Raw genomic sequence first — 18,926 nt, 5'->3', positions numbered from 1 at the left:
GTAGAGAAGTTACAGAGGACCAGTGGTGGGCACACTTCCGATAATCTGATAACAGACAATTATCGAAGATAATGTTTTCATTATCGGATTATCTTTTTAGATAAATTTAAAAACCATGATCGGACTAATTATCTTCCGATGAATTGCCGTCCGATAACTTTTAGACCGATAACGTAGTAAACTAAGCTGAACAGTGAAAAACATTTTTAAAATTATTAAAGCAGTTGAGAACTACCTGTTGAAAGTTTCCTCATAGGTATGTTGTTCTGTCCTCTGTAAGCAAACGAGAACTGGAGACTAAAAAAAAAAAATCACTTCCTTTAGCACCATACTGATACAATCGCAATATCACCAAGTCCAGAGGTATACATTTTTAACTTATGGTTCAAATTTTAACCTACTCATTTTGGACAAGTTATTTAAAATTACCGTCATGTCTGAAGCTTTATAAAGTGAAAATATCAGATATATGTTTTAGTTTTAAAGTAATGTGCTAATTTTTAAGGTTTTGTGAGCACATGCTGTGCCAGGCAGCAATGCATTATGGGTAGCATAGGGTAATCTCAGACGTTCACAACAGGACAAATGCATTTCAGACACTCTGTTCAGGCTCCACGGATAACAGCATTAAACTCTAGGGCATAAACGCTCGTGAATATATTCTCTGGGTTTATAGACATTAGTGTAATTGTGTTTGTTAAATTCCACGCATCTTAAAAGTTAAATGTAGCCGACACGGATTATCTGGAATTTTGTTTGGCAAGTTTTCAAGGCCGCTACTGCCATCTACTGGCCAGTAGTGTTCATGGCAGTATTCGGCCCAAGAAGTACTAAGCGTCTGGGTACCAGTAGATGGCAGTGTTCTATTTATTTTAACCCGGTTATATCAGATGGTGGTCAAATCAACTTTTTGGCCTTTTTTTTCTACAAATTAAGTTTAAAAACAAAACAACAACAAAAAACATTACAAGACAGCTCTGCGGTTGGATGCATGAAGCTCTTCAGCAGCAGAAGGTGGTTGTGAGATGTTAAAGCTTGTTACTCCACTACACGATGCAGGACGCGCGATTAACCTGAAACCTGGTCCAAAAAATTCTCTCACAAATGAAAAATGGCATCTGAAAAATGGCCACAACATGCACAGTGTAAAGCCAACATTTATGTGTCAAGATAAGGCTTTTCAGAACTGACCAATTGTTAACCTTGTCCTTTGTTTTATCCATTTTCATTATTTATTATTGCATTTTAACCTGTAAAGTGCTTTGTGACTTATGTCTGTAAAAGGCACTATACGAGGTCTATCAGAAAAGAAACCGACCTTTTTATTTAAAAAAAAACTATATGGATTTGAATCACGTGCAATTACGTCAGACAAGCTTGAACCCTCGTGCGCATGCGTGAGTTTTTTCGGTTGCGTCATTCGCCTGTGGGCAGGCTTTGAGTGAGCACTGGTCCAGCCCCCTCGTCGGAATTCCTTTGTCTGACTTCTTCCTGAGAGACTGGCGCTTTGCTTGATCAAAATTTTTTCAGAAACTGTGAGACACATCCAAGTGGACACCATTTGAGAAATTCAGACGGTTTTCGGTGAAGATTTTAATGGCTGATGAGAGATTATGGAGTGTTACTGTCGCTTTAAGGACTGCCCACGGAGCTGGACGGTGCACCGCGCCCCGAGCCGCTGTCGTCAGCCTGTTTCAAGCTGAAAACTTCCAAATTTAAGCCTCTGTTGACCCAGGACGTCGTGAGAGAACAGAGACGTTTCAGAAGAGCTCGGGATCAGCAGTATATCCGGACATTCCACTGTTAAAGGAGATTTTGTAATGAAAGACGTGCGGACGGATTCGCGTGTCGGCACCCAGCCGCTCATGGCACGGCGCCACAGCAAAATCTCTCATCAGCCGTTAAAATTTTCACCGAAAACCGTCTGAATTTCTCGAATGGTGTCCACTTGGATGTGCCTTACAGTTTCAGAAAAAATTTTGATCAAGCAAAGCGCCAGTCTCTCAGGAAGAAGTCAGACAAAGGAATTCCGATGAGGGGGGTGGACCAGTGCTCACTCAAAGCCTGCCCACAGGCGAATGACGCAACCGACAGGCGTGAAAAACCTCACGCATGCGCACGAGGGTTCAAGCTTGTCTGACGCAATCACACGTGGTTCAAATCCATATAGTTTTTGAAAAAATAAAAAGGTTGGTTTCTTTTCTAATAGACCTTGTATAAATAAATTTACTTACTTACTAATATGGAGTGCATGTTTTACAACATCATAAAAGTTTTAAAACATGCACACATCATCAAACGTGTGCACGGCATTAATAAAACATGCGCACATTCTCTCCACATGCAAAACATTTTGCGATGACACTTCCAGGGCTCTGTAAAAATGCCTGTTTTTACAAATAAAATGGAATATTTTACAAAAGCACATTTATCTTTAAACCAACACACGACACACGTCACATTAATGTGTTGGTTTGCATAATGAATGACTGAACCAATCAGTGTTTAGCAGAGGCACTTTTACCCAGAATGCTTTGCGGTCTGTGTTTGTTACAAAACCTCAGAATTAGTGCCTTATTCAACATTAAAAGATATATGTTATATTTTAACTTTGTACAAATGACAGAATTGACATTAATGGAGTTATTCTATCAGTATTCTCACAAAACCATAAGTTAGTATGACTTTATTTTTCAAGACCTCCGCCTGACCGGAGTATTGTAATTGATAGTGGTGTCTGTGTGCTGAGAGTGCTGTAATAAACAAGTGCTTCCAGCAGGGGCAGAATATTGAAAGAAAAATGATTATAATTAGTAAAGAGCTGATTTTGTGGGTGCTCTCAGGATTTGTCTGTGCTGTGTTCTACAGGGGGCAGCATAGTCAAACATTCTGGCTCATTCTTTGGGTCTCTTGTCACTTTTGATGCTTTCAAAAGCAATCGTGTTAAAAATTAATTTCAGCTTCTTAGTAATTGCAAATGTACCAGAGACAACACCGGAATTTATCGGTTATCCATTATCTGCAACTTCCGATACATTTTTGGGTGGTTTATCGGTTTATCTTTATCAAAGGTAACTTTTCAGTTATCTTATTATCTGTTATCAAAGTTAATTTTTTGGTTATCTGTGCCCACCACTGCAGACAACACACTACGCACAGTTCATTGCGAGCATTACTGCCAGTTTCCAAGTAAAACAGTTGTCAATTTAATGCCCAGAACCCATGTTCTATAATTTGCAATTACACTGTCAACCAATGAAAGTTTACAGCACCTGCTGAAGTAGGAACAATACAAACATTTAAAAAAAAAATCATTTTGGAGCCACACTGAGCAGTGCTGTAGATGAACATACTATTATATTTTTTTTAAAAGTCAAACTCAGTGTTTGAGCTGACATCCTGAGACATTATCCATATATTTTGGTCTGCCAAAAAATAAGTAGCCAGTGGTTGAAACACTTTTCAATAATCCAATACGGCCAAACATTATTCCAGGGAGTGCGAGCTGCATTCCTTAGTGGTTCTATGGTGTGAAGAGCGACTAACTGCTCTGCACAGACTGTTTTGTTTGCAGCATCAATGTGCACAGTAGACTCAGTCAAAGAGAAAATCCTCAATTTCTCACACAGAACAGACACATAACTGACTGCTGCAACACAAACACACTGTGCCGAGCAGGACTGCAGCATGTCTGTGTGGGAGTCTGACGCTTTCACAACTTATAGTGTTGAACAGGAAAATGAACACGAAGACATAAAAGAAGCAAATCCCTCCATGCGATGATATGGTGATACAAAAATGTGAGAAAGGGGTCCATGACAACAGACTAAATCTGATTCACCCATGCAGCTACCTGTGGATGACCACACACCTTTAACTGCCTCAAGGAAAGAAAAAACTGTTGTTTTAGAGTGAAAGCACCTAATTGCAAAGGATGGAAATCTTTGTTGTTGTTGTCTTATCTCAGGACCCCGACTGTTGGAGAAATACAACAGAGAACACTTACTCTGCCGTTGACCTCGCCCCTCCACCAGCCGTTGGCGCCTGACTTCGTGTAGATTTTAACCACGTCGCCTTCCTGTAGCGAGAGTTCACGGGTGTCACGGGAACTAAAGTCGTATCGCGCTATCGCCACACCAATCACTTTGGGAGTAAACACTAGAAAGAGAGAGAGAGAGAGAGGAAAGGGGACAGGGGGAATTAAAGATTTAATTCAATTCATCCTCATAATAAATATGGCCAAACACACACTGAGATGGAGATGGTTGATCTTTTCCTGTACACAGGTGTGTTATAATTACATTTACTGTGTTGCACATTTAGCATCTTGAACGTCTCGGATCATTATCATAAAGGTTCTGTTACCAAGACTACTCAAGTGTTAAATGAACAAGGGTGATACCCAGTTCACAGGGTATTCAATTCAACCTATTTAATTCAATTCAATTTATTTTATTTGGATAGCGCCAAATCACAACAACGCTGCCTCAAGACGCTTCACACGAGTAAGGTCTATCCTTACCAACCCCCCTGACAGTGATGCTGGTAATGCATTACTCTAATCTGACCGCTTTTTTCAGTAACGAGTAATCTAATGCATTAATCTTTCCAAATCAGTAATCAGATTAAAGTTACTTCTCAAAGTCACTGTGCGTTACTATTATTTTTGCATTGCGGGTCGATCGCAGCATCAAACTTGGCATGGGGGTAGGGGGTTGGGTTTTGACTGAACTGTCCACTTTCAGCAAGGTGTGAGTTTTTCCTTCGAGGCTTTCAGCAGCCTCTCCAAGTTGAAAAAACAGTCATCATCTCTCAAAGCACTGTGATGACAGCATACCTGCACTGAGCTTCACAAATACATTTTACACTCTTTTTTCTTTATTTAAAACTCTGAGCCATTCTGTGTTTCCTCACTGAAAACAGCTGATCTGCAACATGTTAACTTCTAACTGTTTTTTCCACCCAAATGTACCTAAACTCTCTTTCTGAGGACAACATGACGTAAAAACACGAATAAAAATTTCTTACCTGCCAATCTGGTCATGTTTTCTGCATAAATAAACGTTATCCATTTTTCCTGCTCAAATGCCAAAGCAGGGGCGAATCCAGACAGAAAGGTGGCATGGAGTGGGGCGGGGACACGGCCCCCACAACATTCCTAGATTAGAGGTCCATTTTTGAAGCCATTTTTTTTACTACTACTACATATAATAATATTAATTTCAACAACTAAAATGCTTCTATTTATGTTAGAAAGAATGTAATAGTTACATTTATAAACAATATAGATTATAAATTGTAAGTTTTCTGTTACAGTGCTGTCAACAGTATTTATGTTCACTGAAGTCAAGAAAGGGTGACTATCAAGTGAGTATTTGCAAAATGGGTTATCATTTTCATGTTGAGGTGACAGGGGGGTGTTGTTGGCAGCTGCTGAAAGTGACTAATAAAGTAACTAGTAATCAAACTGAGTTACTTTTGAACTTGAGTAATCAGTAAAGTAACTAAGTTAATTTTTCAAGGAGTAATCAGTAATTGACAACACTGCCCTCTAAGCAAGCACACAGGCAACAGTGCGACTGTGAGGTTGGTCGCACTGAGAAACCCCTTCTGGTGATAATGAAGAACAAAGTTCACACAGACCAGACTCAGAGGTGACCCACTGCTTAGGCCATTCTAACAGTTACAAGGGTTTTACACATTTTACAAGAATTACTTTATAAGAAAGCGAAAACAGAAAAAAAAAACAAAAAAAAAAAAAACAGAAGCGCAACAAAAACAGAGTCCTTAATTCCATCGTCCTTAATCCTTATTTTGGCAAAGATCAGTTGCTTTATACGTGTTTACCCTTTTAAATCAGTCATCAGAGCTCATCTGACCCATATTAACATGTTAGTTTGACAGCAGTCTGACAGCAGGAAATCCTCATCTTTGAACCTTCAGAACATTTGCTGTCAGGATTCACTGTATGTGTTCCTATTTCAGACTATTCCTGAACTCATCTGCTTCCACATTTCTCAAGTATAATGAACTCATCATTTCCCGCTTCCACCTCAGTTGTGTAACCACCTTCAGTCACATCTGCCTTGTATTTGCAATTATGGATCCACATTACCACACTCTCCCACGGCTGTGCACTGCAATCTTTTGTTTGTAGCAGCTTAACTGTGTTCTTGTTCCGCTGTCACGGTACATACATCAGCTGTTTTTTTGTTCACTGCTTGTTGTGTAAGACTTGTGCCCATCCAAGCACCACCAATTCATTTTCTATCAGTTTCTCGGTTTGAGTCGGACAGACTCAAACGGGGTTCACAAGAGGAATCTGACTTGATACTGGAGACAGGCAAGAAAGCGTCGTTCTGCTCCACTGACCATTTTTGTTAGCTTTGCTGTAATCTTAGTTTTTTCTTTTCTTTTTTTCTGTTGTTTAAACTGTGAGATCCAGGACAGTTGTACATCTCCACACTGCACAATCTGAAATGTTTTAGAAAAGAGCACACGTGTTATTTATTTGTTACTTTAAGGCGGGTATCAATGAATGAAAGCTAAACAACTGTTAAAGAACCAACAGATTAATGTTCCACCTATTCACCTCCGCCATTGATTTCAATGATAAGCACTACTTCAATGAGAAGGAACTGTGAAATCACCTGGAGTAAAGTCCTGCAGACTGCTGGCTCCGAGTGACACATTTCTCCAACCCTGCAGTGCAACTTTCAGATCAAATCCACCAAACACGTTATGTTCTGCTACTGTTCATGAACTGATTTTTTAAATTGAGAATATATTAGTTGTTAACACTCATTTCACTGATTCAGGGACTTGTCACTTTAAGGGACGGTCACTATAAGGGACCACTCTGCCTCCCTGTGTGAGTGGCAGAGAAGAGTTGGGTACCTAGAGGTGTGTGCAGAGAGATGTGTTCCAAGGGTCGCCTCGGGACGGGAACGGTCCCCGCCCAGGGGTGGGGACCGTTCCTCAGCTTGGATGGCAGGAGACTGCCTCGGGCTGGGCTGGCGTGCTTCCTTGCTTGCTCGCCGCCACCTTCCGAAGACCGTTAATGATCCTGCGGAAACCTTGTTACAACTTTTACTTCCTCTAGATAGTCAAGTCTGATCGTCTTCTCAGCGCTCCGCCAGGGCCGTGTTCCAACTGATCCGAGGACCTCACTAGACCATCCAATCAGTAGTAGCGACGGTTACACATTAACGGTCACTAGATTAACATAGGGAACAAAGCTACTGTTCACATTTTCATTAACAAAACAGATTTTGCAACTAAATTGTGATGAAGTCTGGTGTGTTGCTGGCTCTAATACTTTAAGGCAGCTTTCTGTTTATTTTGATTTTCCTCAATTAACAGATAATCTGACAGATTAAATGTTCAATATTGTCACTAAAAGTCAAATCTGATGTCTCATATCAATTCTGGGTTCTTATATGCCGCCTATATTTTTTTTTTTTTCATTTTTCAGATCTTACAAGTGCTGTATATTTTGCAAAGATGATAGGAGCTGTGTATATATTCTTGGCATTACACTAGGGCTGGACACTCTGAACTGCTGTCTGGTGCATATACACAAAGCACAGTCAGATTCCTCTCTGCAACATTAAGTTGAACAGAGGCAATGTGTTGTTCAATGTGGGAAAACTCCAAAATAACGGCACTCAGCCACAGACTTGTGAGTATCCCCACATCTGCCCGGCACCATTCACCCTGAACAACTTCAGAAAAAGATGGCGTCCAACCCCTCTCCAGGAGAGCACTACTTATACTGGGAACAATTACTGTTCCTGGAGTTACTTTAATAAGAGACCATGTTTAGACATAAAAGTCCAAAACATGGTTTTGGACTTTTTTTAGATTTCCATTTGATAGCATAATGATTATACATTTTATTTTCCTATAGTATGCTAACAGAGTTACTTTAGATAGATACCAGTACACTCACACACTCATAGCTTCTGTTTCTATAATAAAATACCAGACTTATAGCTTAGCCTACTAACTATATTTAATTTTACTACTAGTCTACATACTAAATTACCTATACTACAAACTTCTCCTGTGATGTCTTCTCCTTCTTATGTCTTATTATTTATTATCAAATCAAATCAAATCAATTTTATTTATATAGCGCCAAATCACAACAAACAGTTTCCCCAAGGCACTTTATATTGTAAGGCAAAGCCATACAATAATTACGGAAAAACCCCAACGGTCAAAACGACCCCCTGTGAGCAAGCACTTGGCGACAGTGGGAAGGAAAAACTCCCTTTTAACAGGAAGAAACCTCCAGCAGAACCAGGCTCAGGGAGGGCCAGTCTTCTGCTGGGACTGGTTGGGGCTTAGGGAGAGAACTAGGAAAAAGACATGCTGTGGAGGGGAGCAGAGATCAATCACTAATGATTAAATGCAGAGTGGTGCATACAGAGCAAAAAGAGAAAGAAACACTCAGTGCATCATGGGAACCCCCCAGCAGTCTAAGTCTATAGCAGCATAACTAAGGGATGGTTCAGGGTAACCTGGTCCAGCCCTAACTATAAGTTTTACCAAAAAGGAAAGTTTTAAGCCTAATCTTAAAAGTAGAGAGGGTGTCTGAAGCGCTCTATTGGGGTGATATGGTACTATGACGTCCCTAAGATAAGATGGGACCTGATTATTCAAAACCTTATAAGTAAGAAGAATAATTTTAAATTCTATTCTAGAATTAACAGGAAGCCAATGAAGAGAAGCCAATATGGGTGAGATATGCTCTCTCCTTCTAGTCCCTGTCAGTACTCTAGCTGCAGCATTTTGAATTAACTGAAGGCTTTTCAGGGAACTTTTAGGACAACCTGATAATAATGAATTACAATAGTCCAGCCTAGAGGAAATAAATGCATGAATTAGTTTTTCAGCATCACTCTGAGACAAGACCTTTCTAATTTTAGAGATATTGCGCAAAAGCAAAAAAGCAGTCCTACATATTTGTTTAATATGCGCATTGAATGACATATCCTGATCAAAAATGACTCCAAGATTTCTCACAGTATTACTAGAGGTCAGGGTAATGCCATCCAGAGTAAGGATCTGGTTAGACACCATGTTTGTAAGATTTGTGGGGCCAAGTACAATAACTTCAGTTTTATCTGAGTTTAAAAGCAGGAAATTAGAGGTCATCCATGTCTTTATGTCTGTAAGACAATCCTGCAGTTTAGCTAATTGGTGTGTGTCCTCTGGCTTCATGGATAGATAAAGCTGGGTATCATCTGCGTAACAATGAAAATTTAAGCTATGCTGTCTAATAATACTGCCTAAGGGAAGCATGTATAAAGTGAATAAAATTGGTCCTAGCACAGAACCTTGTGGAACTCCATAATTAACCTTAGTCTGTGAAGAAGATTCCCCATTTACTTGAACAAATTGTAATCTATTAGATAAATATGATTCAAACCACCGCAGCGCAGTGCCTTTAATACCTATGGCATGCTCCAATCTCTGTAATAAAATTTTATGGTCAACAGTATCAAAAGCAGCACTGAGGTCTAACAGAACAAGCACAGAGATGAGTCCACTGTCTGAGGCCATAAGAAAATCATGTGTAACCTTCACTAATGCTGTTTCTGTTGTTGTGTGGGCCGCTGAAGAGGAGGTACTGCTGGCCCACCACCACCAGAGGGCGCCCTGCCTGGAGTGCGGGCTCCAGGCACCAGAGGGCGCTGCCGCCTCACAGGAGCAGCCAGGACGACAGCTGTCATCCATCACGGGAGACAGCTGATCCCAATCAAGACGGAGGTATATCAGCAGGACGGCATCTCCACCTCATTTGTCGAGATATCGCCATACCAAAGAGGTAACGTACTCAGCCACTTGTGTTGTCTTTTTGAACATAATACGTTGTTGCTTTTGCGCAGATAGTGAGTGGAACAGCAGGAGACCGTATTGGACCTTTTGATAAGTACACATATTCCTGCACTTCAGTGTTGCTTTGTTGACGAGAGGTGGAGGTGGACTCTCCACCCTCCGTGTTGCTGGGTGCAGCCGCACCCACACCTGACTGTTTCTGTCTCCTGCCAGCAGTACCGGATCCGGCGAGCGGAGGCAGTGGCCACCTGGGAATTCGGGACTTTGCGGCTCCAGTATCCCCGGGGTCCGGTGGTGGAGGAGATCGGGTTGGTTCCGGTTCGACTTGGACGGACGTCTCCTATCGTCGAGCCTGCCCACATGACACCTTTGAATTAGACTTAATCTTTCTATTGTTATCAGTTGTATTTGTTGTGCCTTTTTCACAACAGTAAAGACAGTGTTATTTGATTCCTCCATTGTCCGTTCATTCTCGCCCCCTGTTGTGGGTCCGTGTTCCTACACTTTCCCAACATCTGTACTATGATGAATTCTAAACCCTGACTGAAACTTTTCAAATAGACCATTCCTCTACAGATGATCAGTTAGCTGTTTTACAACTACCCTTTCAAGAATTTTTGAGAGAAAAGGAAAGTTGGAGATTGGCCTATAATTAGCTAAGATAGCTGGGTCAAGTGACGGCTTTTTAAGTAATGGTTTAATTACTGCCACCTTAAAAGCCTGTGGTACATAGCCAACTAATAAAGATAGATTGATCATATTTAAGATCGAAGCATTAATTAATGGTAGGGCTTCCTTGAGCAGCCTGGTAGGAATGTGGTCTAATAGACATGTTGATGGTTTGGAGGAAGTAACTAATGAAAATAACTCAGAACAATCAGAGAGAAAGAGTCTAACCAAATACCGGCATCACTGAAAGCAGCCAAAGAGAACGATATGTCTTTGGGATGGTTATGAGTAATTTTTTCTCTAATAGTTAAAATTTTATTAGCAAAGAAAGTCATGAAGTCATTACTAGTTAAATTTAAAGGAATACTCGGCTCAATAGAGCTCTGACTCTGTCAGCCTGGCTACAGTGCTGAAAAGAAACCTGGGGTTGTTCTTATTTTCTTCAAATAGTGATGAGTAGTAAGATGTCCTAGCTTTACGGAGGGCTTTTTTATAGAGCAACAGACTCTTTTTCCAGGCTAAGTGAAGATCTTCTAAATTAGTGAGACACCATTTCCTCTCCAACCTACGGGTTATCTGCTTTAAGCTGCGAGTTTGTGAGTTATACCACGGAGTCAGGCACTTCTGATTTAAGGCTCTCTTTTTCAGAGGAGCTACAGCATCCAAAGTTGTCCTCAATGAGGATATAAAACTATTGACGAGATAATCTATCTCACTCACAGAGTTTAGGTAGCTACTCTGCCCTGTGTTGGTATATGGCATTGGAGAACATAAAGAAGGAATCATATCCTTAAACCTAGTTACAGCGCTTTCTGAAAGACTTCTACTGTAATGAAACTTATTCCCCACTGCTGGGTAGTCCATCAGAGTAAATGTAAATGTTATTAAGAAATGATCAGACAGAAGGGGGTTTTCAGGGAATACTGTTAAGTCTTCAATTTCCATACCATAAGTCAGAACAAGATCTAAGGTATGATTAAAGTGGTGGGTGGACTCATTTACATTTTGAGCAAAGCCAATCGAGTCTAACAATAGATTAAATGCAGTGTTAAGGCTGTCATTCTCAGCATCTGTGTGGATGTTAAAATCGCCCACTATAATTATCTTATCTGAGCTAAGCACTAAGTCAGACAAAAGGTCTGAAAATTCACAGAGAAACTCACAGTAACGACCAGGTGGACGATAGATAACAACAAATAAAACTGGTTTTTGGGACTTCCAATTTGGATGGACAAGACTAAGAGTCAAGCTTTCACATGAATTAAAGCTCTGTTTGGGTTTTTGATTAATTAATAAGCTGGAGTGGAAGACTGCTGCTAATCCTCCGCCTCGGCCCGTGCTACGAACGTTCTGGCAGTTAGTGTGACTCGGGGGTGTTGACTCATTTAAACTAACATATTCATCCTGCTGTAACCAGGTTTCTGTAAGGCAGAATAAATCAATATATTGATCAATTATTATATCATTTACTAACAGGGACTTAGAAGAGAGAGATCTAATGCTTAATAGACCACATTTAACTGTTTTAGTCTGTGGTGCAGTTGAAGGTGCTATATTATTTTTTCTTTTTGAATTTTTATGCTTAAATAGATTTTTGCTGGTTATTGGTGGTCTGGGAGCAGGCACCGTCTCTACGGGGATGGGGTAATGAGGGGATGGCAGGGGGAGAGAAGCTGCAGAGAGGTGTGTAAGACTACAACTCTGCTTCCTGGTCCCAACCCTGGATAGTCACGGTTTGGAGGATTTAAGAAAATTGGCCAGATTTCTAGAAATGAGAGCTGCTCCATCCAAAGTGGGATGGATGCCATCTCTCCTAACAAGACCAGGTTTTCCCCAGAAGCTTTGCCAATTATCTATGAAGCCCACCTCATTTTTTGGACACCACTCAGACAGCCAGCAATTCAAGGAGAACATGCGGCTAAACATGTCACTCCCAGTCCGATTGGGGAGGGGCCCAGAGAAAACTACAGAGTCCGACATTGTTTTTGCAAAGTTACACACTGATTCAATATTAATTTTAGTGACCTCCGATTGGCGTAACCGGGTGTCATTACTGCCGACGTGAATTACAATCTTACCAAATTTACACTAGGCTTAGCCAGCAGTTTCAAATTTCCTTCAATGTCGCCTGCTCTGGCCCCCGGAAGACAATTGACTATGGTTGCTGGTGTTGCTAACTTCACATTTCTCAAAACAGAGTCGCCAATAACCAGAGTTTGTTCCTCGGCGGGTGTGTCGCCGAGTCGGGAAAAACGGTTAGAGATGTGAACGGGTTGGCGGTGTACACGGGGCTTCTGTTTAGGACTACGCTTCCTCCTCACAGTCACCCAGTCGGCCTGCTTAACCGGCTGCTCGGGATGTGCTGGAGGGGAACTAACGGCGGCTAAGCTACCTTGGTCCGCACCGACTACAGGGGCCTGTCTAGCTGTAGGATTTTCCAAGGTGCGGAGCCGAGTCTCCAATTTGCCAAGCCTGGCCTCCAAAGCTACGAATAAGCTACACTTATTACAAGTACCATTACTGCTAAAGGAGGCCAAGGAATAACTAAACATTTCACACCCAGAGCATAAAAGTGCAGGAGAGACAGGAGAAGCCGCCATGCTAAACCGGCTAAGAGCTAGTATCTGCGCTAAGCTAGCGGATTCCTAAAAACACACAAAGTGAATAATGTGTAAATAATTTAGAGGTGATTCAGCAGAGGGAGTGCTTTAGTTAAGGCACGTGAAGATTACACTGTGAAACAAATCGTTATCTAGTTACCTAGATCAATCTAACTGCGCAGATTAAACAGGTAACAGATACAGCAAAACACCGCTGTGCTCCGGAACAGGAAGTGATACAATACCACAGTGAGAGCCAACCACCAGTAGAGGCCAATTATATTATATATACCTTTTTCTTGAGCCGCTTGGGTGGGTAGGGAGAGTTCCCATGGGATAAAAAAACTTTTCAACCTACCATCCCTGGTTCTCAAGACCAGGCACCTAACTGGCTCTACTCTACTCTTTTCTACTCTCCTATTTTACTCTTCCTTTTTAGATATTTAGATATACCTTTATATAGTAGCATAGTTCCACCTTAGAAATGGAATATAATATATAAGATATACCTTACTGAATTTTCATGGTTCTCTTTCTGAGAACCTCCACATTTACATACTTCCACCCTCCCTTAACTCTTAACTACAACTCTAATTTTCATTATATTTACTGTAGTTTTGTACTATTATTTTCATATGAAAGATTGTGGTTACACGATGACCTATTAAGCTTTTTTTAATGTTTTTTCTTTCCTTACTCAAGTGTTAAATGCTACAGTTTGAAAAGACTTTTCATGTTTTTGTTGTTGGCATCAAGGTGGTCTACTACTTTTTGTTTCCCTTCCTACTCTAAAACATACTGAAAGTGCTTGAAACATTACATTTTGGCGTGAGTGCAACAAATGAAAGGTGCTATACTGGCACCCCTTTAAACCACCATGTTAGTTGTAATAGGATGGCACAAGTGTTATGACTGCTGTGTGAATGTCAGAGAAGAAGTCCTGTCGAGGAGTCTACGCTATGAAAGACAGGTGAGGAGCAGTTTAGCTAGTTAGCACTGCTGTAGCCCACGCTGCCAGCTTCTTCCTCCGGACTTGGACTGTGGGGTGGACGTGGCAAAGCTGACAGGTGGAAATAGAATGTCAGATCTATACAACCTGGCTTTAGTTATGGCCAACAGAAAAGACACCTCCACATTTACTTAAGACAGAATGAACACGCCAGATCCAACAATGTAAGACTCAGAAAACATCTCAAACACCATCTTACTGTTTCTATTACACATGCAACTCAAACACAACTAAAAAAAACAACCAAAGAAAAAACATGCAGAAATACGACAATCACAACTGTAAGTACAGGATGATACACTATGTTTGTGCAACTGAGGAAGACGTGGGATGGCTCCATGCAAAGCTAGCAAGTCAGAAATTCAGGTGTTAATGTGAATGCACTTACAACAGCCAATATGATAAGCAGATTTAAAACAAACCTGAAAGAAAAATAAAGGACAGACGTACAGAGAAGCAATACCTGTACCTGACCAGAAGGGAGTAGAGGAAGGAGGTACAAAGCTGTAGCCTGCAGGAGTTACAAAAGAGAGGCCGCAGAGCAATGGAGCTATGGCTGGCCAGGCAGCGAGCGGACAGATGCAAGAGGAGAAAGAGAGAGGGCAGGGATGAATGGGGTAGTATAGAAGGAGAAAAGCAAAGGAGGAGAAAAACACGTTTGAAAAATTCCCAACTCTGAGTTTGTTTCAGCGATATAAAGACATTTTCCAGTTCATTAACAGTAAAGTGTGATAAATGCTGACTCATCCAAACATTACAACAGCTCTGCTATTGACAGACAGTTATTTTTTTTCAATGATTATTTTAGTGATTGGTCAGTTGGGGGTGTAGTGATCAGAAATGTATTTTTTTTTTAACAATAACAAGACCAGTCATAATAGGGCTGATAATGTTGTATATCAGGATTTTTCGAAGTCATAGTCATTTCACACATACTGTATATCCAACATGGAATGCTTATTCATATGAATACTAGATAAGCTAGATAAGATACTAGATAATACTAGATAAGTCATTTTCCAAGTTGGCTGCCATTTCTGATATATTTCCAAATTATATATTTCCATTTTTTTCATATAATGTGACACTGACCACTTATTATAGTTTTGATGTCAACATGCATGTATTTTAATATGTGGCTTGCAAACTGCAATGTTTCCATTTCAATAGAAAATCCACACAATGTAAAAAGCAAACCATAGATGTAATGACTAAATATTCCACGGGTGTTAGAGTGGGTGAATAAAAGTAGTTGTTTCTGCAGGTGGCCACATCCTGTGGATAGATTCCAGGCACTAATCCTCACTTTATATCCAACTTTGACATGTGTCTCCAAAAAGATGCTACAGCACAGCATTGGCCCCCACATTAATAGTTCACAGGCTGGTGTAGTGAAATGTAGCATGCAGGATGCCTCTCCATGTGGTGTATTGTGTTTATATATATATATATATATATATATATATATATATATATATATATATATATATATATATATATATATATATGATGGCTGAGTGGTTCCTTGTCATTTGATTGGTGGCTTGTATGTCACATGACATGGATTATTCATACCTTTTGCCATTGTGTTTCAATGACTGTGCAATAGTTTTTTTAGCGTGCAATTTTGGTACTACATGAAATGTGCATGCTCACACTACCAGGGGCAACATATAGCTTAACATGGCAAGTTGTATCCTTTTGGCAAGTGTTTTTTTTTTTTTTTTTCGCTTGCAGATGAGGATCTGAAGGAGCTAATTGACTGTGCTAATTCTTCTAACACAAAAACAAAGCCATCTGGAGGCATGAAGTCCTGTTAGGAATAGCTGTTAGTATGAAGTTACAATGAAAAGCTGGAGAAATTTCTGCCACAATTTTTCACTGGAGTGAGGAAAGCAGACAGCAGTCTGTACACAAAGTCAGTGCAGGGCATTGCAGACTACATCGTCAGAATTGTTTTTTGTAAGTTGACTGAGAACAATTTTGGTCTCCTATTTAAAGTTCGTGTTGGACTGTTGACATCAAAGCACCAGTGACAACACCAAAATGGAAGTCCCTTTTCTGTTGTTTGTAAATAATAAAATATCAAATGACAAGGATCTATTTTTGCCATTATATAAAACAAATAATGACTGTTTTTTCATTCTTTCAATGGAATGAATATTTAATTTGGTGAAAGATGGTATGTTCACCTCATGAAATATTCGTACCACCAAACTCATAAATATTCATTTTTGTATATTATATAACTACCTATAACAATGAACCGATATTCTCATAAAATGAGAATAAGCCCTTCTTATCATATACCTATAAATGATACACCAATATGATTGGATAAAACACTAAAGAATAAATAGCAATACACCCTTTTCGTGGACGGGTAATATTTTTCATACCACCCGAGTAATCAGCCAATCCGGACAGCGGAGCGGCACCACGACGAAGAGGAGCGGTCAGAGGAACTGTGAAATACTGGTGAGTCACTATTAATAATTTCTTACGTGTCATAGGTTGATGGTTAAGATTAAATTCGTTAGTTCTAAAAGCCATCATAATTATTTATAGGAAAACGTTCTATTTTTTTCTATTAAGGTTTGAACTTTGAGTGTTTACACAGGAGAGAAAAGTGAGAAAATGTTAATGCCTGTTTGAGAAAAGTGTATAAAGTGTGTAGTGAGGAGTTTTACAGCCTTAAAACATCTATAATAATTGTAAAAAATAACGCGGACTACTTCACGGATTTCGCCTATCACAGGTTATTTTTAGAACATAACTCCCGCGATAAACGAGGGACCACTGTATATGATAAAATCTTTATCAAGTTGTTCACCAATGAATATGGCTTTTTACACCCTTCAGAAAACCATACAACATCTATCATTTATAGGTATATGATAAAATCGCTATCAAGTTGTTTTACCAATGAATATGACTTTTTACACCCTTCAGTTGTTCACCCTTCATTGGTGAACAACTTGATAACTGATATCTATATGGGAGCGGCTTATGAATGCTGCCATGTTGACACAGTAGCCCATAAGAGACAAACTCTGTCCTTGTCATTTTAGAGCATGGAATCAGTGGTTGCTCCCACACTGTTTACTGGTTGTTCTTGCAGGTTAAGAAGTTTGAGAACCCTAATTTTTGTGAAATGGAGTATAATACATACAAGTACATTGCCAGTGGGGATCCACAGGCTCGAGAGGTTCTGACATTTTTCAAGGGTGGTAATAAATAATACAAATTTTCTATAATGATTTGGAATGGCATGTGAGTCCAGAATGTAATTATCAATGTCTATTGTTCACTGTTGTTATGTAATATCCAATTTATTCCAAAAATATTAGTCCTATCAATGGTCTGTTTTGGCTGCGTTCATCCTTGACGCAAAATACATAAGCATACCAAATGGCAAATGTCAGCTCTCACATGCACATACACACGTACATACTCACGCACACATACACATACACAGAGGCCACTTGGCTTTTAATATATAAGTTACTCATCATAAGAGAAGGCAACCCCTGTAAGTCAAAGAAGCAAAAACTTGAAAGTGAACAAAATCATGATTGGCCATTACACTGTGCACCACAAGATGACATTAAACCTTGCACACTGTAGCTTTAAGTGAATATCTCTTAATTTATCTACCAATGTAATAAACCAAACACGAAGCAAATAAATTGTGGCACATCCTGCCAGCAGGGGATGCTTGGTGCACAAATGTATCCTTTTTTGTCTGTTTATGCATTTGTTTTGAAACCGTAATCAGTTTAGAAATGGTAAAAAATACATATACTGACACAAATATTACAGGCATTGGCCTACTTAATCAAATAATGATGGTAATACCCCCGTCACACATAATCACGCAGAGTGCCATCGGAGTTATGAAATGGCGCACATCCGAAAACTGTCGGATTTCAGTTCCAAAATGTTCTGACAGCCATCTGCGGAAGTCCACACAGTTGGTCAAAATCGGCCGGGGGCCCCGAGTGTGACGCACATGTTCATAATTCTCTGGGTGCCATCGAAATGGGACACCAATCTGACAGCGATCCATGTGTTATCTAAGGACCATTGAACCACAATTTACATATTTCGTTGGTGGCAAAATGGTATCCGAAACGATTTGAGCGCATTTGTGCTGCTGAAGTGTGCAAACAAGAAAAAAGAAAGTCCCTGGAAAGGCTGTCTGTCTGAGGGACTGCATGGCACACTGCCAGCAAACTTTGGGGCGAAGCTATCCACTTGTCTAGTGCTTCATGGCTCATGCAGTGTTATGCACACAGACACACACACACACACACACACACACACACACACACACACACACACACACACACACACACACACACACACACAGCTGAGTGATAATTACAACCCCACACGTGTGCGTGGAGCGCAGGCGTGCCACGCACACACACGCAGACATGCACGTAAGGAAAACAGCGCTTCGGTCTGCTATGCAGACATTTGGAGATTGGGCAGTCTGCAGCACCTTTTATGGCCGTCTGACAGCAATCTGTGTCATCCACCTGCTGTCTACATACGCTTTGGACGCCATTGTGCAGGTGTGGACGAGGCTGTCCGGATGCGTTTGGACCACGGCTGGCCACACCTCTTTTCCTCCCAACTGAGTCGGATAATGGCAATATTTGCCGTGTCCGAACGGCTCCTCCACATTCTTGCTATGTGTGACGGGGGCTTAAAGGACCACTTAAAAAAACAAACATTTCAAATTTTCACATGGCTAACTTCCTTTGTATGAATTTGTTGATTATTGAAATGCATAA

The 18,926-nt window shown here is 40.4% G+C and overlaps 1 protein-coding gene across 2 annotated transcripts in view; it reads right to left on the bottom strand.

Moving 5' to 3' along the window:
* Positions 1–18,926, bottom strand: part of LOC117511416 (guanine nucleotide exchange factor VAV3-like) — a 397,959-nt gene that overhangs the window by 3,805 nt on the left and 375,228 nt on the right. The window contains exons 26-27 of one of the 2 annotated variants that reach the window (XM_034171445.1): positions 14,594–14,674; positions 4,007–4,158 (exon numbers count right to left, since the gene is read on the bottom strand). In XM_034171445.1, the coding sequence (XP_034027336.1) occupies positions 4,007–4,158; positions 14,594–14,674 (233 nt within the window). The remainder of the gene's footprint in view (positions 1–4,006; positions 4,159–14,593; positions 14,675–18,926) is intronic. The other variant, XM_034171451.1, reaches the window with a different exon arrangement.

The sequence above is a fragment of the Thalassophryne amazonica genome, chromosome 1 (assembly GCF_902500255.1).
Source record: "Thalassophryne amazonica chromosome 1, fThaAma1.1, whole genome shotgun sequence".
In the NCBI taxonomy this organism is placed as follows: domain Eukaryota; kingdom Metazoa; phylum Chordata; class Actinopteri; order Batrachoidiformes; family Batrachoididae; genus Thalassophryne; species Thalassophryne amazonica.
The sequence above is the reverse complement of the archived record's forward strand: the minus strand, read 5'-3'. Positions and strand labels throughout refer to the sequence as shown.